Source organism: Tubulanus polymorphus, chromosome 4, assembly GCF_964204645.1.
Source record: "Tubulanus polymorphus chromosome 4, tnTubPoly1.2, whole genome shotgun sequence".
In the NCBI taxonomy this organism is placed as follows: Eukaryota; Metazoa; Nemertea; class Palaeonemertea; order Tubulaniformes; family Tubulanidae; genus Tubulanus; species Tubulanus polymorphus.
In genome coordinates, this window is record NC_134028.1 from 12,026,816 (window position 1) to 12,050,623 (window position 23,808).

General features: G+C 36.3%; 3 protein-coding genes across 7 annotated transcripts in view; all 3 read right to left on the reverse strand.

Annotated features, from left to right (window-relative positions):
- LOC141903821 (katanin-interacting protein-like) overlaps nt 1–23,808 on the reverse strand; it is a 382,582-nt gene that overhangs the window by 71,438 nt on the left and 287,336 nt on the right. For all 5 annotated transcript variants that reach the window (XM_074792155.1, XM_074792154.1, XM_074792152.1 and 2 more), the window contains 2 exons: nt 21,270–21,410; nt 15,528–15,636 (listed from right to left, as the gene is read on the reverse strand). In XM_074792155.1, coding sequence (XP_074648256.1) covers nt 15,528–15,636; nt 21,270–21,410 — 250 coding nt within the window. The remainder of the gene's footprint in view (nt 1–15,527; nt 15,637–21,269; nt 21,411–23,808) is intronic.
- On the reverse strand, nt 6,457–8,065 carry LOC141903260 (uncharacterized). The gene is made up of 3 exons (XM_074791355.1): nt 7,117–8,065; nt 6,883–7,026; nt 6,457–6,503 (listed from the first exon to the last, which is right to left on the reverse strand). The coding sequence occupies exons 1-3, from the start codon at nt 8,063–8,065 to the stop codon at nt 6,457–6,459; spliced, it is 1,140 nt and encodes a 379-aa protein (XP_074647456.1).
- Nucleotides 8,311–10,368, reverse strand: LOC141903261 (uncharacterized). Its single transcript, XM_074791356.1, has 6 exons — nt 10,221–10,368; nt 9,690–9,758; nt 9,260–9,396; nt 9,066–9,155; nt 8,557–8,619; nt 8,311–8,474 (listed from the first exon to the last, which is right to left on the reverse strand). The coding sequence occupies exons 1-6, from the start codon at nt 10,366–10,368 to the stop codon at nt 8,382–8,384; spliced, it is 600 nt and encodes a 199-aa protein (XP_074647457.1). The 3' UTR covers nt 8,311–8,381.

Here is a 23,808-nt window from a genome sequence, read left to right on the forward strand (position 1 = left end):
AATTCATATGATGTCACATATCACAGAGTGGCTGAATATTGAGTCTTGGAAACGAAACCTTTTCCAATGTATGGCCGCAGAAGCTAAATCCCGGGCCTAGTATTAGATCGTTTTAAATCCTGGAATTTACCACTTCAATATTCAGACCTCGACCTATGCCTATAGTTTGCTGCTTAGTATTTTCAGGTCACAAGAAATTACAATTTATTACAAATTCTATCAAACAGAAAACACAGTGCTCATCTGCTACGACGATTATTCAGCTTGTTATCATACCAAACGTGAACGCGCGCCAAGCAGGGTTACAGCATCACCATATAGAAGTCTGTATGAGCGTGTGTTTGCGTGCGCAACAGTCTAATGTTAGCACTCCGGCGCACGTGAAGGCCTTGACGTATAGTAAACGTTCGCTTCACTTCAATCTCAATCAACACATTCACCGGGTATTAAAATGAAATAATACCTATGGCGATATGTGAAATGATTATATTCTCACCAGCAATGAGCATTTAAAATTTGCACATATATGGCACCTAGTCCAATGAAACGTTCGCCATTAATGACTTTCCTATAATTATTTTAGTAGTGCCGGAATTCCCGTATATCCCAAAAAACCAATCACATTCGCTCGTAGAGTCGACGCCTCCCTATCGAGGTCATTGCAATTTTATACGCAAGAGCAAAAAATTTTCCTGCCAGAAACAGTTTTTCGTCGAATTTAAACAAAGTTGACCATGTCATCGACGGAGGTTCGTCATGTCTTCAATCGCATTGATTATATGTCGTTTAATCCGAGAACCAATGAAAAAAATGCTCACATAAAAAAACGTACCGCGATTTTACATGAATTGGCTCAATACCAACCTCATACTGCTGACAAAGGTAAACCAAAAAGCAAAATTCCACACTCTATATTAATTAGATTAAAGTATTTATTCGTTTGACAAATCTTCCTTTGAACTCCCGCCAACACGTCATAAGCGGCGACACGAAAATGACGTCATCGATTCACTACCATCTTATAACCTTCATGACTACGTCGTGAAGGTAAAAATATTCCTCCCAAAAACTATATCAACTAAAGATTTCACAGAAATCGATCTTGATATACAATTTTAGAATTTTAGCACTAATTTAATACTTTTAGACAATTCACTGTATAGACTTCTGGACCTGTTCTATTCCTAAAACGATTCGTAATTCTATTAGTTTACCAGAATATTTCAAGGTAAATATTTAAAATCCAAACAATTAGGAAGCTACAGGACTCGGGACTTCAGGCCACAATTGACATTTTTGGCCACGAAGGTCACAGGACGGCCATCTTGAGTCTGATCGACCCAATTTTTCTCATGCTGATAGGCCCTTGGGGAATACAAATACATATGAAAGATCAAGATAAAGTTAATTAAAGCGTCTTCAAAATTCCACTTGAAAACTTCTAACATGTGAAAAAATTGCTAATTTTGGCAAACAACAATGGCTGCCAGCCGGCCATCTAGGGTAGATAGATATGTATAAACGAGATATCAAGACATTAAAGTCCCAAGTGGGCTTAAAATGCACATCTTCATATCTAAACTAAGTAAAATTGTGGCATGTTTCAGAAGTGATTAATGCACATCTATGCCTGTGGTAGTTGGACCAGATAAATAGCCTTGTCATCCTGTTAAACATTTCTTAAACGTTTCTAACCCCTATGACACTTCCAACAGGAGGCTTGCTTCTGATAAGCATTTTGGAATTATTGCCCTAACACATTTGCAGTGACCGATATCACTAATGTTTGAATAGCTGTCGTTATCACACAGTACTAGAGTGTGTACAGTTGACTCCTCTGAAATTGAGCACAGTCTTTACCTGATGTACATCTGCAGTGAATTGCCCTTCATGTGGTGACATTCTGACGCAAATATACTTAATGTTTCCATGCACAATCAATGCGCTACCTGATGTTGTGTTACTCCATGATAGGCTGATTTGTGGCAATTCCAGCGAGAGTTTGCAATGAGTTTGCAAGTTTTTAATAAAGGATTCTTTCTTGATCCGAAGTAGGCTACACTTTATACATGAGTGAGAATGTATCACTACGCCATTGTTAAACCCTTCTCATCTTCCACATAACTAACTTCCACAAAACTACGATAAAATAACTTAATGGACCATTAAATCAACAAGAGGCCTATGGGCCTTGAAGCATTGGAAGATTTACACTAAGAAGCTATATTTTGTGAAATAACAGAAAAAACGGGGGAAATGAAGGGCAAATCAAACAACGCAACCTGACCATAAAAATATAAATGAAAATAAAAATCAAGACACAATGTTTTGGACTCTAGAGATCACTGTTAGGTAGCCTGACGATGATCTCCAGCTAGAGAATGAAATGTCGTGTTTTTTTCATTTACATCCGAGATTCAGAAAATTCACTTCTTTTCTTTTCAGCATTGTTTATAGTCGGTTTTAAACTTATTTTACCATGAAATTAGGCATCAGCCCGGCACCCTTAGTTTAAATTTGGGGCTTTGTAAAATTCATGTCTACAAAATGTTTAATTAAATGGCTGGACTGATTTTACAATTACCTGAATGAATTAGAAAGGTCTATACTTGAATCTTTAATTGGAATAAGAATTGTTTGATTAACATAACTAATTGCCTGTGTTTATAGTTTCTTTTGAATCGTTATAGGTTACCTGAATAGTAGGAGTGAAGAATATGCAGTACAATACCTAAACTTCATCCGTTAAAAATGTTACTTTGTGAATAAATAAAATACATTTTAATGAGGAATAATACATTTCTGAAAATAAATTCTTTAGTTCAAGTGCCAAAAATATATTCGAAATGAAAATATAATTGAAACACTTTTTCAAAATTTTTTTTTTTGAAAAATGCAAAATACCCAAAAACATATCCCAAAATGAATATGAAATCAGTGCTACTAGTACTCCTTGGAGTTCTTGTTACAGATCTTCCCTTATGAAAATAAAGTGCACTTTAAGTGCACTTTAATGGGTAAAGTACACTCCGAGTGTACTCGTTGAGTGCACTTTTGTAAAATTAGTGCACTTTATGATAGGGAAAGTGCACTTTTGAAAATAGTGCACTCAATAAGTGTACTCTTTGAGTGTGCTTTTGTAAAATTAGTGCACTTTATGATAGGGAAAGTGCACTTTTGAAAATAGTACACTCAATAAGTGTACTCGTTGAGTGTGCTTTTGTAAAATTAGTGCACTTCATCACAAGGAAAGTGCACCTTACAAAATATTTTACTCAATAAGTGTACTCATTGAGTCTTTTTTTTCATAAAAGGCACTTTGTTACAGGGAAAGTATACTTCACTGGTAAATGAACTGATAGTGCCCTTATAGATTTCCGAATTGAACTGAAATGAACTCCAAGAGCATTCTGTCACATGTGTACTCAGCTAGGTCCTTACAGCGAAAATAGAGGAATAAAATAAGACAATTAATTTTATTTATCAAACCAATAACTACATTTCTTTATTGAAATTTCAAAAGAAAACCACACAATCATATATATTCCTATTTTCTAATTTCAACATAAATATTTCCAATTGAAAACAACATATGAACCAAGCAATCAAGACATACAGGTTCTTTCAAAGGATTATATTAAATCAAGCCTAATAACATTCATTATGCGTTTACATTTGTTTCACTTAATGAAAATGATTTCACTTAAAAAGTCACATCAGTAATGAAAAATTAAAAATCATGTTCCGCTAGTACCACGTAAATAGCAGCACTGATCATACAAATTTTAAATAAGGAGTAAATTACCTTCTACAACTCTAAATTAAATCCACTTTATATGACAGTGGATATACAGCTGAAGTTAAAGGAATGCAGTGTGTACTTAAGTCAAACAAGAATTACCACCATGGCTCGAAATATCTATTAGCCCGGCCAGTAGCATAAAAGTTGGTTAGAGTTAACCAATGAATAGTTGACATGGTGCCAAATGAATGTTTCCACCATTTATCTTTCCCACAAATTTTGAGCTACTGGCCCCAGGGGTATACGGTAAAAATGTCCCAGTCTATCATTACTAACTTGGTAATGTAGTTAATTTCACCAGAGACCAAACTTGGTAATACATTCTAATTATCATTTTAACATTTTAGAACAAATAATGGCTCACTTTGATTGAATTATTTGTATAATAGATTTTAAAATCTTAATTTGACGTCTTAATTGATGTAACTGTACATTTACTTGATAACTTGTCATAATTTTCTACATTAATGATATGTAATTTAGCAACTGCACATTCAATTCAATAGTAAAATCTTCTTAAATTCGACGTATCATGTATTGAGTTCACATGTTCTCATAGGCAAAACTACTAATTAATGGCAATTACTTTTTACTACTAATTAATTTTTAGGCCTATTATGCTCATGTCCATACAACGACAGCCTTGTTGGGGAACTAGTAATCACTCCAGTGGTACATCTTACAGGTAAAAATGAGGCAATCTATTAAATGTATCATGGAATAAGAATAGTTATCTAAATTTTAAATCATTTTATATACAGAATCATAAGTACAGTTTAGGCCACAAGAAAACCCTGTTTCTCGGCCCGACCGACCCAATATTTCCCCATTTCAAATAATCATTTTCAGAATAAAATATAATTGCCTACCGACCCTTTTTCAAAATTTTAGGTGAAATAACTTTTTTCAAAAATATATATGTGGCCGACCGACTACCAAACTCCTTTCTCGTAAATATATTTTTTTTACCAAATCATGATGTCAGCACTGAGATCAATCATAAGAACATTTTATTATCTCGGATTTAAAATTTGATTCTGGAAATGGCGCAGCCATGCTCAGACAACTTTGCTAATCAGACTTTGATGGCGACGTTGGATTGTAAAATTCCAGGAATTCCGTGAAATATGTTCAAAATATAGTTTTTTTTATAGTTCATTGTACGAACATCGCAATTTCCTTTTATTATTGTGGTCTACTAGTTGTTAATTCAGTCCAGTAAAAATTCAGTCCAGTAAAAATTATTTACGGCAACCTACCCACTGATAGAAGAATAAACGATTTTTTTTTTCTATAAAAAGAAAAAAAATCTCTACCTACCTACCCATTTTGGTGATTGCCCTACCCAGGAACAGGAACAGAAACAGGATTTTCTTTTAATGTGGCTTTAGAACTTGGTGTCAGACAGCTTGATGACATGACCACTAAGAAACTTACATTGGGTGACATGTTTGAGTGAAAATCAATAAAATAGATGGACAATGACTTGAACTGATTACTGTGAAAACTTATTGAATTATAGTCTGAAATATCTATATTATCACATCTAGCAAATTATAGCATAGGCCTATAAAGCATGGTGATAATGCATATCATCCATTTAGAAAATAAGTAAATACTATCAAAAGATGAATATTTCAATATCAAATTGTAAATAGGCCTAAACTACATCATAATTCATGTGACTGATGCATGTGGAATGTAAATTATGTTGATAAAGATTTAATTGATAAATTAAATAAATCTTTATCAACATAACTTTGATACATTTAATGATATACCATTGAACCTCGTATCACATTTTGTTGTTGAAGTATATACATGTATGACAAACGCTTGATTGGGTTGAAGGCTAAACAATCAATAAAAAGTATTCAATAAGGGGTCCATAAAAATGTATGACTCAAAATTTGATAAACACTTGACCAGTTTTTAGCTATTTACTACATGCAAAAATTCCTCAAAATGTGTAAAAAGTACGATTTTGGCAAACAACGAATGGACAGACAATAAATGAACGCAATAGCCCGATGGGACTTAAGTCCCAAGTGGGCTAAAGATATGTAAAAAGTGCTGACTAAGTCAAACAAATAGATAGCGAGTTGGCTATCAAGTGAATCTGGCCGGACCAGTTTTTGGGCTGATTATACAACGAGCAATCTGATTGGTACCAGAAGTTTTCGTGCAGCAAAGCTGCGCATGTACCTGCGAACCCGGTCTAGTGTTGCAAAGGTTCGTGCCGTGGCTGAGTGTAACGATGCCTTCAGGTTCGAATCCTTGCCGAGGGAGGATGATCCATTGAAGCATCTTCATAATTCCCAAAATAACTTGATTCCGTCCACAGATGGAAGGACAAAAGTGAACGCAATAGCCCGCTGGGACTTAAGTCCAAGTGGGCTAAAAATAAGCCTGTCAATCACACTCAACATCATTTGGCAATGGAATGTATGCATAATTAAATCTAGTTTCGAAAAACGAAGGAAGAAAGATACATTTCCTCCCAATTTGGTCTGGGGACACAGCTTTTAGCTGCCCTTCATCATCACCCATGAGTATATAATTACCAATAGTGCCACAGTCTGCGTCTCGTTTCGAATACTTTTTAACATTTATATGACTGCCTAGAAATAGTGTATAAGTTTCACATCCACAATCTACAATGCACTGGCAGGTTGGTGCAATTTTGACAATGTTTTGAATTCTAAAAACATTATTACCATGTAAAACATACGAATTGCATCGTCTCTTATTTTCATCATAAGATGCAGTACTATACAATCTACCGCCATATGTACAGCGATTAAAGAAATGTGCAACATCTTTCTCAAACTGAAAATCTAAAAATCTCTCTATAGCTGACTTTTGAATACCATTGAGATTGGTGGTTTTACAAGCACCAAAGAAGGTTGTATTATTATTAGTGTCATGATTTTTGACAAGGGGGTATCCTCTCAATAGGTCATTATAAAATTTCAAAACAGATGCACTAGTTTCATCCCTTAAACACCTACTTGAAAGCCTGCTAATAAATTTTAACAAGATGAAAGATCGTGTTATTTGTGAATGGACTCCTTGAGTACCATGAATGAAACTCTTCAGTTTCCCGGCAAACCCTACAAATACAAATGATGATGTAGACCATAAAGGTCCACATCGCCTAACACAGTCGGGCAAATGAAGAGCAAGATGTGTATTAAAAGTCAATAAATTTCTATGATAAAGATCTGGAATATTCAAAATGAATTTTTTTATCATAATGTCTGCTTGGCTGATATGAACTTCTGAAACTGAAGTACCATTCAATAAAGTAATACCTGAGACAAATAAAAGCCAATGACTAAGGTAGACATTTGGTAAAATACCAGATAAAATGACAGGGGAATATAAAAGAAATGCTCTGAATTCATTTCCCTTCCAAAATTTCCTCTCGACAAGACTCCGAGGCAAGCGAGTGACCTCCATTGGAGGTTTAATTGACTGGAGGCGGTTATCGATTTGAATAATCTTGTTTCCAATATAGTACTCAGCATTTGCGGTCTCGCACCACTCAGCCAAGAATTTTCTGATAACGCCTAAACAAATACTGTGTAAATATTCACCTGTGAAACTTTCTATCAGGTTGAAAGATGGCAGCAAAATCAAATCTGAGGGTCCTTTGACAACAAACACTGCACGGCCAGATTCGATTGCTACCGTCGCATGGGCAACTGTATCAAGTGGATTACGTAAAGGGGGCAGCGGGTAGTTAAGTGGGTAAATTCTGGCATTGCCATTATCTACTGCGCGTTCCCCTTCATGAAGGCAGTATGGGCAACCGTAAAAACCATTATACTGCTTAAAATTCTGCAGCATTGCTCTGGCAGGCGAATCACAGGAACAGAGAAGATTTACAATTTTAGTATTATGATTTCTACCACTTTGGTCAACCCAATCAAGACCTTCTGTCTCCAATGAAATACTTTCATCAACAAAACGTTTTAAGAAATTTCCATTCATAACTGGTTTTTCAGTGCCAAACCAAAGACCACACAATAAAACATGTTTTTTCCGTATCTTAGGAGGGAGTTCATTGATTGTACACTGAATAGGCCAAATACTAAATTTACTAGATTTGAAAATTGGAACACCATCTGCATTCCATAGTAAAGAAATGCTATCTAACTGATGGAGAACAGGTATTGTTTTACGAAGATCTCCATCAATTAGATCACAATGATTTTCATTGTTAGTGTGTTCAGCTTTATAACGTAAAACCTCGTCCATCAAATTTTCTTCAATAAAAAGTTCTCTCAACTGCGTCGCAAGGGGAAGATATATGTAAAAATTACCCGACTTAAGGGAATCATCCTCATTAAAAGTGGTTCCACACTGGTCACAACTTTCGCCGGTGTCCGCACCTTGTGGTCCTATATATTGGCCACACTGCCCGCAGAAGAAATGAACTTCGCATAGTTCTTGCAGATTAAGCGCTCGTTGAAACTGCTTCAAAAACAGAAACTTAGTCCACGTAATGTTACATCGCTCAGGCAACAAATTTTGAATTAGTAACAAAAGGTCACGAAGACCAACACCGGATATCTTATGCCGTTAACGTGTATGAAAGTATTAGTAGCGCCGATTCGCCGACTGTTATGCTCGCTCCCTCGTAGAGAGGAATATCAAACTCCCCATTCTATAAAAATGAAAAAAAAAAGAATTAAATCATTGTAGTTGGGCACTTTATCAGTTCGAGAAAATGGTCGATAATCACATACCTCGAGGTTTTCATCATTAATTGGATTTACAACAGGCTGATCAATCACTGGATTTTCATCAAGCTAAATCAAAAGAAATCATAATGTTCTTATTTCATTTTCAAGTTTAATATTTCTACTTTTTACAATAGATAAAGACCAGTCAATATAATCCCACCATCTATTGCTTGATTACAAAAAGGGTGTTCCAGTTAACAGAGGCCAATATCACAAGAATGGGCATTTTCACCCTTACTTTATATGTAACAATTACCACAACACTACACAGTCAGCCCCGCTTAAGCCGTCATGGAATTTGTCGTAACATGATTCGTATAATTATTTTGATCTATTTTTTTCTTCTTTATACCTTATAAAACTATACTATGTATATAAGTTGCATTTTCGCATAGTCGCATTAATTTTAAAAGTTCAAATCGTGAGATTTCATTAGAAAATTTGGTGTTGACTGTAATTGCTACTAAAATCTTAGTACTGTAGGCCTATGTACATATTATCACTAAACTTACACCAAACTCTCGATTTTGCTCTGCATAATTATCATGATTTTGTAACTCTTCGATCACATGGAATATTTCACCAATCTCGGGCATCATTTTCTGAAAAAGTATAATAAAACAAGGTAACGCATTTATAACTTACAAGTATTGATACTTTAAATCACAAATAGAAGCATCTTGAATGTAAAGTAGTGCTGACTTACACATTGATCACTTGAAAATGCATTACATTCATTATCAACATCACAGGATATTGATGGTTCTTCTTGACATTCTTCATCTTGAACAGCCTCAGAAGATGATTGTGTCAGTTGTTGCAAGGATGAGGAAGGACTTTTTTCTATAAAAAAATAAATTAAACATGAGAATAAAGCAACATTGTAACTTCACTGAATTCATGTCTTGTACTAAGCACAGACAAAGTTTAAGAGAAATATCCCCAAACAGCTTGGCAAAATGTCCATTTCCCTTAGCATATTTCAAATTACAAAGCCATCATTCAACTTTTCAAGAACCTTTTGACCCTTTTCAGTGTTACCAGACAAGATCGTTTCCGTACCATAGGCCCTTCCAAAGCATGTAGCACGCTTGGGTTCGGAATGCTTAGTTGGCAAGAAAATATTTAAAAATTACCACTACTGTCTGTCACACATGCTCTCCGCGCAGCCTTTTGGTCCGTCATTTTGTTTATAACCAATTTATCTGTTAATATTATGCATCAATTTGTTCAATAACCAATTTGCATTCACCAATAAATCACGAATTGGTCTGTGTTTTCATCTATCAGCGACTAGCATATGCTTGCGTAATGCTGATAAACGGCTTTTGCGGCCCGTAACGTGGCGCCACCTACATTTTGTTATGATAATGGATAGGTGATGACATCATAGCCACGTTTCCAAGCGTCCACGGAGCGGTTTTTTTAGCATTATGCAAGCGTGAACTATCGCTCATAAATTAAAAAACAACTTTAGTAATAATCGTTTATTAGACGAAGTACACTACAAATGGCAGAAAATTTCTGGATATTTTTTGAACATGTTTTTTGAAAGTTTCTATTTCGTGAAATCTGGACCTATCTGGTAGTCTAGCAATACTTTTTTTTTTAAATAATGCAGTGGACCTCATGCAGTAGTTAGGCTTAACTAAAGAAATCTAAATTACCTGATTCAAGTTCCTGTTCATCCTCCTGCTGCTGCTGTTGTTGTTGTTGTTGGCGTCTTCGCCATTTAGTGGTACGAGGCATATCACATATAGTGACATCTTCATCACTTCCATGATTGTCATGGGGCTCTAGGAAACGTTTATACATCGCACAGCGCAGATCGTGCACTTCGGATTCGGATCCGACGTAAGGTTTTTCGCAGAAACTATAAACTATTTAATAATGTGCCGTAGCTTTGTGCTGTTTGCAGTACACGTTTCGATAAACGATGCGGAAGTGGTAAACCGTTATAGTTGGATATGGACTTATAAGTAAAACGCGTAACTGCGAACTTTGAGACATATCGGTCAACTTTTTCATATTTTATCCGGAGAAGGCTATTGCAGCGAATCTTGAAATGGATGGTTGCGTATAATCTCATTTGTAATGATTTGAAAACCTCACATTTCCCTGATTTTTCCTGTAAACCAACACAGTCAATAACTAATTGAATTGAATTTGCTGGGTGGCGCTGATCTCACACACTCGCGCGTGGCTTCTTTTCTGAATAAACACAAAAGTCGTTCACATTTGCCGGTAAAAGTCATTGTTCGATACACACAATGGCTTCTTTTAAGTTGAAATATGCATTATTCGATTTCGTTGATGAATGTTGTTGCGAAATAGGTGAAACCAGCTCAATCATCAACTTTGAGGACATTAAAAACGATATTGGTTCAAATTGGCCCATTCATCGAGAGGTTCTCGTCGCATGGAAAAAGGGGAAAAACAGCGGGAAGTTTAAAGCGAAAATACTACAATTTGCCGGTGAGTTAAAGAAATAATTGTTACTTCAAATATATAAGCCATAGGCCTAATTACTGGTTATAGTGCCACACAGACGGTAAGATCAGTGCAAATCCGCTCCGCCTTACATTAATAGGCCTATCACTGTTTCAGAGTCAAAATGTCATCCTCAATTCAGTAGATTGGTTTAAAAGTAGATTATTAGAAATCTGAAGTGAAGATTTGTTTTATTGTTGAATATTTGCTGAAACAACGTTTCATAAACGACTCAATTTGAGGAAGAAAAATCAAAATTTCTTGTCAATTTCAACAAACTTGTCAGACAACCCCAGTGTTAACCCCAGTGACAGTTGACAACATTCTTTATTAGTTTTTATGTACTGATTACCTTCACATCGTTTCAGCAAATACTTAACGATCCAATATGGCGTCCTATCAAAAAATCGTCAAGATTCTTGAGATGAAAACCTGGTAAAAATCTACTTTCTAGTGAAGATGTCATAAAATGAATCAGTGCATTGGATTCCGTTAGACATTCTGACGCTAGAACAGATATTTGTTATTCAGTAGATTGCATCGATCGCGAGAGGCGTGGATCTGGCACTTTTACCAAATATAGATGTCGAATTTAGTTTTTCATTTTAATGCAATAATGACAATTCGTAAAAAACCTACTTTTTGCATTAACGCTGCATTGAACCCTTGGTTTTATGATGCCTTGTTAAATGCTACGTGTTGTTTTTAACAAAAAAAAGGTTAACTTAGTCATCCAGGATACTGGATAGGCTAGTCTGAATAACAGAAGTTGTTACTGTCCTGGGCTGGGGAACGGCAGTGGCGGTTAGGTACTAGACTATGGATAGGCTGGTTTAATAGCAATAATGGCATTTTTCAGTCAGGAGAGAAGATCTGGTTCTAACAAGAGAGCAGTTGTTGAAGGACCAAATTGAGGAAGGTGATATCCAGATAGTAAATAAAACACCGGCTAAAAGAAAGGTCATCGCCAAGACTTCAGAAGTAGTTCAGAAGAAGATATAGGCCTACCGGTATGCAATGAAAATTAAATAATTTACCTATTGATTTTCTTCACGTTTAAATTTTTTGCTCAATCTATACTATAGGACACCAATGAGAAAAAAAGAAAGAAAGTAAAGACAACCACAGCAGCAAAGCAACATGCTAACTTGATGCTTGAAAAGTTCAAGCAAATGAAAAATGAAACTCCGGTAAGACCCACTTTCAACTGAGTTGCAATGAAATTCAATTCTTTGCTATTTGGTTTATTGTTAGAGATGTGATTCATGGAATAAGTTTATTTGGTAGGTTTTGAAGACGCTTGTAGGTATTGTTTTGATATTTGGTTTGTGCATGATCTGATATAATTTGATTTGATTTGTGTTTACCCTAGACACACACTGGCTTGGTCAGAATCAAGATGGCCGCCTGGCAGCAATTGTTTGCTGAAATTAGCACTTACAACACATTTCAAAATTCTTAAGGGAATTTTTGAAGACACTTCAATCAGTATCTTGATCTTTGGCATATGTTTACATCCCTATCAGCAAAATTTGGCTGGTAGGACGCAAGATGGCAGTCCTTTATGGACCCAAACAGGTGATTAGCAGTTATGCAAAATCTGTATAATGTCTAATTCATTGAAAAAACAGCAGCCCCTAGAGATACAAATTGAGCGATGTTGACTGTATTTTTTGTGAAACTATGAAATACATAACATGATGTAATTCTTAACATTTGCGTGATATCCTATAGAACTTGGATGTCATCCAAGTTCTATAGGATGTCACGCAAATTTTTACGGTCCCAAGAAATCAGATTTTTGGATTTCTGAGACCTGTAGCTTCATTATGGTTTGTAATTTTTTGTCATTGAAATTCATGATGCTTATTCTTTGAAAAGGTTTTTTAGGAAGAGCTTTAATTTTAGTCTTGATATTTGATAATTAATACCACTGTCATAGAATACATCTCTTCTCATGGAATTTGGGATTACCAAGTTTTTGCTTGGGGAGAGTAGAATATTGAATTATTACACAATTAACATTGGTACCTGTGCATATTTTGTAACCACAATCGATTGCAAAAGTGTATCTTATGGCATCATTGTGGGTCTTTCAAGGTGATGTCTTGAAATAATCAGATTTTTTAACATTTCAAACTGTTTACCAATTTGGCATGGTCTCCTTGGACCCTATTTAGCATACCAGTTAGGCATAGACCCTGAAACCTGGCATCTACTATAGATTTGCAACATTATTATTTCAGACAAAAAAAGATACAATAGCTTTGGAAGAGGAGATAAAAAACCTAAAACAACAACTAGGTTATGCCGAAAAACGAATCGAAAACTCTATTTACAAGAACGTAAGTATTTTCTATTGTTGGTTCTAATTTAGTGATTTCATAATTTTGAAAGATAATGTGTGCCTTCTATCAGCATTTTGCTTTATAGGATTACCAGTTAAAATTATGGAAATGCTTCCTAATGTTATTAGGGACAAATTGAACATGACGGTTGAGTGTGGATGTCAAAAGGAAAGTAAGTCTTTGAAATAACACAATCTTATGATATGAATATATCGATTGATATGAGAAGAAATGCAATTTTTCACCGTTCTTTCAGATAAAATTCAGAAAGATGTACGACCTATCAATCATAGTGGTCGTGATTATGACAATGGCAATGATGATGATGAACAAGTTTCTAGTTTTGCGCCTGGAGATAGGGATGAACAGAATGATGAGGTTTTTAAAATTACATTTACATTGTGTACTCTATTTCTACATTTTATGTTGATAAAAATAATAAATTATGAATTTTCCTTTGTAATTTAGGTCAGTCAAGAAGCTTTTCTTTCGCCGGTACGTACACTTGTCCCTTAATCTAGAACAAATACGAGAGTCTAGAATGTTTTAACGTTATTTTCAATAATTTTTAGATTCTCAAACCATCTTCAGAATCTGCTGTCAATAGGAAAGTCCTATTTCCCACAACAGTAAGTTTGTATTTTAACATTTTGAGTTTATTACTTTATAATAGTAGAATATCAATTACTCATCACAGTCATTGTCACTGAGCGTGCCACGGTCATTCTACATATTTTCCTCCCAGTTAAGTCTAAACGCAATCAATTACAAAATTGTAGCTAGCATATGATACAATCTATGATTTTGGTGAGTTTCAAGGTAATTGGTTTCAATATATGTTCCCCAGGGGAATTGAACATTGAAATTGTCAGATTGTCGAGCATTTGAAACCACTTCCCACGTGAGCATGTTTAACTGGACCCCTAGTTTTAAATAGTAAATACATCATTCATATTTTCAACCAAAAACCACAAATATTGATCCAAGTCCCGGAATGGTAAGCTATGATTAAATAAAAATGGCTGTCATCGTCGAATATTCCTGTAAAAACTTTTTCTGATTCTTTCCTTTTCAGCAGATGACCGATTTGGGGAATGGGGTATTAGTAAAGAAGTCATCCCTTGATTCCTGCAGTCGGAAGTCATACAGTATTTTTACTGGCGATGTCATGGTGGCAGTATTTGGCACGCGATGTCTTCAGACACACGTACTGAAGGGTATCGGGCAGTCAACTAAGACCGCTCTGTCACCAACAAAAGTTCAAGCGATTAAGAGTAAGTCTGAAGTTACTATTTGGTAAACGAGCAACTTTATACAGTTGCCTAAAACTAAACCAATAAAAATTTGATGCAAAATTGTGAACCTAAAAAAAGACAGGGACAGTAAACCTTGCCAAACTCCCAACAAATTGGGCCCCATTTTCATACAGCGACCAAGCAATTCATTCATTACACAATAAAGATGTAAATGCATGATGGATTTCAATCTGGTAATTTTTACAAAAGTATTTCACTGCATCGCGAAGACGGGTGTTGAGAAATAGTTGCACAGAGTTTTTAGTAGAAGCAGACTCTCCTCATTTTACCCTGCAGTGATCAGCTATTTGGAAATCTGCTGCTGAATTTCACTTGGCCCTAGCTTTGATTTCATTATAGGATTTCTTTCACCATTTATCATCTTCAGGGTGGGCAAGAAGAATATTGGGATGCCTAAATCGTATAGTGTTTTAACATCCTGTTAATAAAATCTTATGATGTATTGTTTCAGATTATGTTAGTAGACAATTCCCTGCCGCTGAACAAAGCAATATTAGAGCAGCGATGCGGAAGAAACTCAATAACATCAAGAGTCGGAATAAACCTGTTAATTGAAATATGAAAAATATAGAGAAAGTAGTACATAATCGAACGTGAGACTATTCTGGCTTTTTTAAGGTTTTCAGGAAGGATTTTCATGCAAGGAAGTGCACTTGGAATAAGATATGAAGTGCACTTTCTGAGTTCATTCCATTTTAAGTGTACTTAAAGTGTACTTTTAAAGTGCGCTTTTGAGTACACTCAAAAGCGCACTTTAAAAGTGCACTTAAAGTACACTTTTTCATAAGGGTTGTCATCAATCATTTACAAATACACTTACGCTGTCCTTTATACACATTGCAATCATCTGCCTGAATAATCTGCCTCACAATATCAGTTTTGCTGTCAGTTGTCTCACCTCGTGAAAGTGCTGTAGTGAATGGACGTCCCTACAGTAGGAAAACAAGAGGCCCATGGGCCTTGAAGCATTGGTAGATTTTACTGTGGTAAGGTAAAGTGGTTAATGTATTACATCTGCCGGCAAATGTTCTATGACGATATTGATTGGGAGGACCACAGACTTAATAATAATAATAATAATAATAATAATAATAATAATAATAATAATAATAATAATAATAATAATAAAAATAATAATAATATCTATCTACAGTCCATTACGTAAAATATCTTAACAAACTTTACAATTTGAAAAAACATAAGACAATTAGTTTAATTAATGATGAAAGGACTCGAATGAAAACTCTGGTTTATAAAACTGCCTGCTCAGACAAATACTCACAGCTTTTCAAAAAATCTTCATTTTAGCCTATGTAGGCCTAAAAGTATGTGCGTAGGCCTTGTAGTAGGCCTACGTATTTGCATAGGCCTAGCAACCGGCCAGAGGAGGCTAGGCCTATATCACTCTTACCCTCCTAAACATCGTATTTCTAAACCTTTATCTAACATGGCTAGGTCTCATGGTGTATTCGATTTGTAAGATCAATTTCATTTTCGGATAAAGAAATAAACCTTTGTACTACGTGTCTTAGCAATCTTGCCAAAATTTTCTATTGCAAATTTTGTTCGAAGTTCAATCCATGAGTCCGGAAATAAACACAATAATTATATTGTGTTTGTTTGAAACTGTAAAGCTCAGTAGGCCAAAAGGTAGCGTACAATTCAATAAACACTTCAAGCAGACTAGAAACTATCTCCTATCACCCGCGTTATCAGAACACTAAATCCAAATATCAAGCGTGAGTCCAGCTTACGGATATGTCATATCTAGTAAATATCCCAATGATTTGGAAAAGTAGAATATTGATACATGTTGTGTTTTGGATTCCTCTAGCTACAACAAATGAACAACCAACTCTATAATAGCCATATTATAAACTCTATTTCTATCAAACTCCACCAGAGGGGGCCATGCCCTGGTAAAATATATTTAGCTAACACTACACCTCCCTTCGAGGCCTTAAACATGTATATATAAATATAAATATATATATATATATATATATATATATATATATATATATATATATATATATATAAATATATATATATATATATATATATATATATATATATATAAATATATATATATATATATATATATATATAAATATATATAAATATATATATATATATATATATATATATATATATATATATATATATATATATATATATATATATATATATATATATATATATATATATATATATATATATATAAATATATATATATATATATATATATATATGTATTAAATGAATTACCTTGTTTAATAAAAATTTTATGCAGTTAAGTTCGACTTTGTATTAGATTGTCTTATTTCAAATGTTTAACAGTCGCTACTAACTGATGAATTTAAATGGAATTAATTATAAGTCCAAATGGCTTGGAGGCTTAACGGTCCTGCCTGAACGTGTGACGTTTCCATCGATAGCATGTTGATTCTGAAAAGACACATCAATTTTTGGATTCTCAGTCGCCTGAGACATAGATAACTTCTCTGGACTCGACGGAAACGTAACGCGATTATCGGAAGTATCTGGAATTTCCTCAAGGTGGCGACAGTTTTGCCTAAAGTCACCATTCTCTGTTCTAACGACATAAGACCTGGGGGTCTCCGCACATTTGATGACTGTTCCTGGATCACCTTCTCCTCACAGGAAAACTCTGTCACCGGGCGTTAGAGTGAAGCGTTCCCTAGCACGGTGACGATTGTCGTAGTTCAACTTCTGGCGTTGTTTAAGATGTAGTTCTTTCGCACGTAATTGCGTGATGTCCGCACTCTGTGGCTTCACACGCATACTGTGGACCGTTATCGGATATTACAATTTCGGGAACACCATGTCAGGTGAATATCGATTTTATGTGACGAATCGTAGCAACAGATGATGTAGAGTGTAGTTTAGCCAATTCTACATATCGCGAAAAAATAATCCACTATTACGAGGTATGACTGACCTTTAAACTCGAGCAGATCAGTTCCCACTTTTTGCCACGGGCGACACGGGAAATCTGTCGGCATAAGCAGTTCAGTACGATCATGTTGACATTTGATGCACGTTTCACACGATTTTACTACATCGTTGATGTCACGACTCAATCCAGGCCACCAGATTGAATCTTTCGCTCGCGCCCGACACTTGACTATACCCAAATGTCCTACGTGAATCCGTCTAAGCATTTCAGGTCACAATTCCTGGTATTACGATTCTGCAATCTCTGAGAAATAGTCCATTATTGAAAGTAAGGCTGCTTTTAAGTTTCCAGTATGTTTTTAAGCGGTTGTCTAGTTGATTAGGCCATTCAGACTGAATGTACTCATGTATTAGTTTGCAAACGTCATTGCTTGATTGACTTTCTCGGATTTGCTCTAGTCATGATTTAGACGCAGGGAATCCCTGATAAATTGTGTTGACATACGCGGTTCTTTCTTCCTCGAATGAATCATCCACCCGGCTTTCGTCGGAGCACGAGATAACGTGTCGGCCGTTGTCATGTTCTTTCCGGGAACATGTGAGATCAAGAAAGGAATACCGCATCAGTTAAAGTTTAAAACGTTTTTCACTTGGCGGAAGCTTTTCGAGGTTTTTCTTCCCCAACAGAGGAACGAGGGGTTTGTGATCAGTTTCGACATGGAACTGTGATCCGAGCAGGAAATTATCAAATCGTTGGCACGTTGCCTGATAGCTGCCACTTTCAAAGGATCAGCTCTGATCTTATCCGCACTAATGATGTGTCCCACGAATTTGATTGAAAGTACTGAGAAGACGCATTTATCGGTGTTCAAGGTTACACCAGCAGCTTCTAGTCTTCGCAATACTTCTAACAATTTACTATCGTGAGTTTGCTGCTCAGGGCCAGCTGCCAAAATATCATCCATTTCGCACACCACCCCTTCTATCCCATCCAGAATTTTCTGCATACGTTTTTGAAAGTACTCTGGTGCAGAGGAAATTCCGAATGGCAGGCAAAAGGGGGTCATGAATGTTGTAAGCAACTGCGACTGCTCATCTAGATTAATTTGCCAAAACCCGGAATTGGCATCGATTTTCGAAAATACTTTTGCACCGCTGAGTTGAGCAAGGGTTTCATCAACTGTCGGTAGTGGATGAAGTTCTACGCAGATTCGAACACGTTCGGAGTTTGGTTTCGGAACAACGACCATTCCCGCACACCAATCAGTAGGTTGATGGTTGATCGACCGGTTTGATGTCACCCAAATTCTCCATGCGCACGAGTTCGTCTTTGACTCAAGACATGAGGGGTAAAGCAACTCTCCTGGGTGTTGTAATCGTATAATCGTATACGGTTGCGCATTTTCCCTCAGTTCGATTTTGTACGCACCCTCTAGTTGCCCCAATCCTGTGAAGAGTTTCGGGAATAGCTTCTTGTATTCATCAAGCATACTTGTATTCTCTTCGACAGTATCAAGGTTTGCTTTCGACAGAATGTGGAGTGCCTCAATAGCTGGTCTTCCGAGTAGTGACTTGACAAGGTTTCTGACAATGTATATGTCTTGTAGGGATCTAACCGAATGTTTTCTCCCATTCTTGGCGGATTCCAAAGCAAGCATACACCTAATTTTCAAAGTCTCTAATTTCGCACGACCAGGTCCATATAACGTGTTGGTATAAGTTAGGGCGACGCGTCATTTCATTATAAGTTTTCTCGGAGATAGCTGTTTTGTCCGCACCCGTGTCGATCTTAAACTGGATATCCTGGCTTTTCAGATTTAGTTTGACCGACCAAGGACTGCTGGAACCACCAATGATTTCACCCAGGAAGGAATTAACGTCTTCCTCTACCGAGTGTAAACTCCTCCGGGTTTCAGCTTCCCCGATCCGATCGGCACATGGCAGCAAAATGTCCTTTCTTTGAACATTGTGGGCATGTTGCATCCTTCGCCAGGCAACGCATACGGTTGTGGTTCGGTTTACGACCATACCAGGAACATGATGAATCGTTCAAATAACGCATTTTTGATTTCTCCGGCTGCGACACACTGTTTGGTCTGAACCGGGCCTTCCCTGATTTGTTAGGGTTTTGAAATTGCCTATGACATGCTTTAATCTCTTCAACATCACTGTTAGATGCAGAACCACCATTTCTGATGGCTTGTTGCTGTGTCTTTACTGACTCACTCTCTCGCGCGATGTTTACGGCCTTTAGTAAGGTGAGCTCATTGTTCATCTGTAGTCGTTCGGAGAGTTTCTCATCTTGTAGTCCAACTACGTTGCGGTCCCATCTTGGTATCTTGCAGTATCATCTCCTCCCGCAGAGCACCATAATCAGTGTACAGCGAGACGGTATAGTGCTGTGATGAAAGAATCGACTGGCTCACCCGACAACTGAATCCTACGATTGAATTTGGGTTCTTTTATATATGATGTTTCGACGGACAATAAAATGTCCTTCAAACTTCGCTTTGACTGTTGGTAAGTCAGATAATTGTTGTTCAGTAAGGTCAAAGCTAGGTAAGATTTCATCAACCTTTTCACCCATGCTGTAAATCAGTGTATTTACCTGGGTAGCCCCATCCTTTGTTGACAGGCCTGATTCTATACTGAACCTATCAAATCTCTGGAGCCATTTCGGCCATTCTGTAGGCTTAGAAAAATCAAACGGTTCTGGTGGCGCGATCTGAAACGAGGCCATCATTCGCTGTATATCCTTATACACATGTAGTGTAGTCACGTACCGTTTTAAGGAAGGTCCACATCACGAGTCTGTGTCTGCTGACGTTGCTGGTCTTTCAGCTGAGCTTTTCAACCTTGAGCTGATTTTCTCGGTGATTCGAGACTATTTATCTTTTTGGCTGACATAATATAATGTATCCCACTTCTGACACCATGTTGGGTTTTGGATTCCTCTAGCTACGACAAATAAACAACCAACTCCATAATCGCCATATTATAAACTCTTGTTGTTTATTGGATTCCTCTAGCTACGACAAATGAACAACCAACTCTATAATCGCCATATTATTAACTCTATTTCTATCAAACTCCACCAGAGGGCGCCAAGCCCTGGTACAATATATTATAGCTAACACTACAATACATGGTTGAAGCCCGCGGCCAAATCACTGTAGTGTACATCAACGGTAGCCAGACAGACAGACATCCAGACTGACAGACATCCAGAGAGAAAGGCGACCTGAAACCATGGCCTGATGTGTGTTGCTGCACAAGAACTGGGGCTAAAAAACTGAAGATTAATACTTTTCTGATCAGACATAGCCTACCCTAATTTCAATCCTTCTACTAATATGAATTAGGATGCATCGCCACATGATAACTTAACCCCTACTCATCTATTATTATTACTATTATCTATTGTTATTACCAAACTTGTAGGCAATGATATTAAGAAGATCTGGACCATTTAATCAAAAATCTGGTCACGCTATGTTGTAGGGAATAATTGAAACATATGTATGACTTTTTTGCCGTGTCTCATGATTTACATGAACATTATTTCAATTTGAATTCGCCAGCATTGGTATGTCATAGATGTAAACCAATGAAAAAAAAATTGGCCACAGTACCGGTTAGTTACCTCTAATCCATCGTCAGCTGTTTTTGGTCGTGCAGTATGTAACTGGATTTCATCATCTAAGCTATATCCCTCGCCCTCGTAAGTGTTATCGTATTTTGAAACTGCCTCTAGTATAGTCTCATCTGTAGTAAATAGGATCGTCTGGAATAGATGAAATTTAGTAAATTAATTTTGTAAATGTCAAATGCTCTATGAATTTCAATTTCTAGGATAAAGGCTGCAAATGGTAGCTATACATGTCTACATTTTGAAATATCATTTATAACTATTAAGAAAAAAATCTTAAAATGGATTTAATTTTGGTCGGTGTAAACTTTTAATGAAATCGTAGTTTCTTCAATACGCACAAATTCTCATCACGACGTCCACATAGAGACGGAGTCGCTTGTGACACACCGTGTCCACTCATAAAATGACTATTGACTATATCCTAAACAATACTAAGGGGCACTATGGCCAGCCCGACAGCTTTTCATAAACGAAGTGGATATCTAACCATATACGGCAAAGTGTTTACTACCGCTATTTTAACCATACATCATTGCAATATCATCAGGCGTACTGAGAACAAATATTATACCAGGATATCTTACTTTAATCTTAATCCTTGAATCTTAATCATTTGTCATATGCTTGTATAAACATCCTCCCAGTGTTGAATCAATGTTGAAACGACGTTGTGTTTCGACGTCGACTGTAGGTTGATTTTGAAAAGTGAATAGTCCGACGACCAATATCCAACTTGATTTCGACCAAATTATAACCTGATAGTCTGACGTCGTATCAACATGGAATAACTTGTTTGCGTATAGACCTCCATCCAACCTGTTTGCAGATAATATTTAATCTGAATATGACTCAATACCAACCGAAATGTTAACCCGATACCAATAAAATCACAAACAAGCACATATACTTGAAATACATATAGAAATAATTACATTTATTACCAAATGGTTTGCATGTAACATAATAAGCTCCAAAAATAAAATTTAAACCAACAAAACATGATTAAAATGCACAACCTAACTACAAATTGTAGTAATCTACTTATCAATTTAAGAAATCGAGAATCATACATAGTCAGTTTCTTCTAAGATCCATTATGGTGTTAGTTTTCTCTTGACAGTTAACTCAATCCTTCTCTCAGCATCATATTTCAGCTGGTTCCGAATAACTTCCATGATGTCTGATACAGTTTACGATTTGCGAACAGCATCTGTAACCATAAAAATATTGATGCAATGAATGAGCAAGAAATATTTTCATAACTTAGCAAGTTTGAAATTAGTCAGTAATCAGTCAGTAGAAACTAGTCAGTAATCAATTTTTCAATGTAGGTTTTATAACAATGAATCAAAGCCATTGCTCCCTTCAACTAGTCCTGGAAGTGGTTGTATTCACAATAAACTCCTAGTGTGACCAATATCAGACACTATAAAGGTACTTGGTAATATTCTCCCAACTAGGGAATATTGTTAAAAATTACTTACCAATGTTGACTTCACAGGGACAGGTCTCCTCAAAAGAAAATGTCTTATTTCCATTTTATGTATAACATCAACATCAGTGAATTTGATATCACCCTGAAAAAACAACAGGCCTATACTGGAACAATTAAAAGACAATGCAGAAACAGTCTTAATTGTTTCTGCATTTACGTACTCATTACCCTCAAATGAATGTGGTATCACATTTAGTTCATAAAGTTTCATCTGTCTCTACCTTTGATTTGTGGATTGACCACATGGTATACCGTACACGTACGACGTCGGCCGACGACGTAAACACGCCCACCCGGCTGTGTAAGATATGGTGAAACCCTAAGGGTTAGCAGGTCTGGGCGTTATAAGGCATATTTCTATTCATAGCTAATGAAATACGATGGTTTAGCTTTATTCAAAACTACTTACGTACCTGAAAATTCTGAAAAAAAGTTCACTGCGACTGCCTTCTTCCTCGACCCGAATGAACCAAAATGGCCACGATGTTATTACATCGATTGATTAATTTTGGTGGATGGTGTTCGAATCCCGCAATTCGAAGGTCGATTTAGGTTGTCAATAACACATTTTTAATGCAACGTTAGCATTACCATTGCATTTACCAATATATATATTAGATGGTTATTTCATCGATAAAGAGGATATGTCACATTGATATCTGCCCTGAAAGTCTTTCAATAAAAAATATGTCGAGCAGTATCACGGTGATTGGTATTAAGGACCATTTGAGCACATGGGGTTTTCAAAATGAAGAAAAAAATATCGTCAATAATGATCAGGGAGTTTTTAAAAGAACGCTGTTTCAAGCCCACGTTGATATAACGTTGAAATCAACTAGTAAAGCGACGTCAGCTTACAACTAGGAAAACCATCGACGTAAATCCACGTCAGTATTTCGACGTCTCGGTCGTCAACGCAGGATCAACGTCAAAAATTGGTTGTGTGCCCACTGGGCTGGTATTATATTTTGTTCTCAGTAGCCTGATGATGGCTAACAGTTGTTAGCCCAAACGTCGCTCCTCAAATATAATCAT

Bases quoted from the DNA above. Each gene is read 5' to 3' on its own strand.
- LOC141903260 (XM_074791355.1), bottom strand. From the start codon at position 8,065: ATGGACGAGGTTTTACGTTATAAAGCTGAACACACTAACAATGAAAAT. The intron at 7,027-7,116 runs GTATTACTTTAT...TGAATATTCCAG, and splicing joins TTGGCTTTTATTTGTCTCAG to ATCTTTATCATAGAAATTTA. The intron at 6,504-6,882 runs GTACTCAAGGAG...TAATGTTTTTAG, and splicing joins ACTGAAGAGTTTCATTCATG to AATTCAAAACATTGTCAAAA.
- LOC141903261 (XM_074791356.1), bottom strand. From the start codon at position 10,368: ATGTATAAACGTTTCCTAGAGCCCCATGACAATCATGGAAGTGATGAA. The intron at 9,156-9,259 runs GTAAGTCAGCAC...ATACTTTTTCAG, and splicing joins CATTTTCAAGTGATCAATGT to AAAATGATGCCCGAGATTGG. The intron at 8,475-8,556 runs GTATGTGATTAT...TCATTTTTATAG, and splicing joins TTAATGATGAAAACCTCGAG to AATGGGGAGTTTGATATTCC.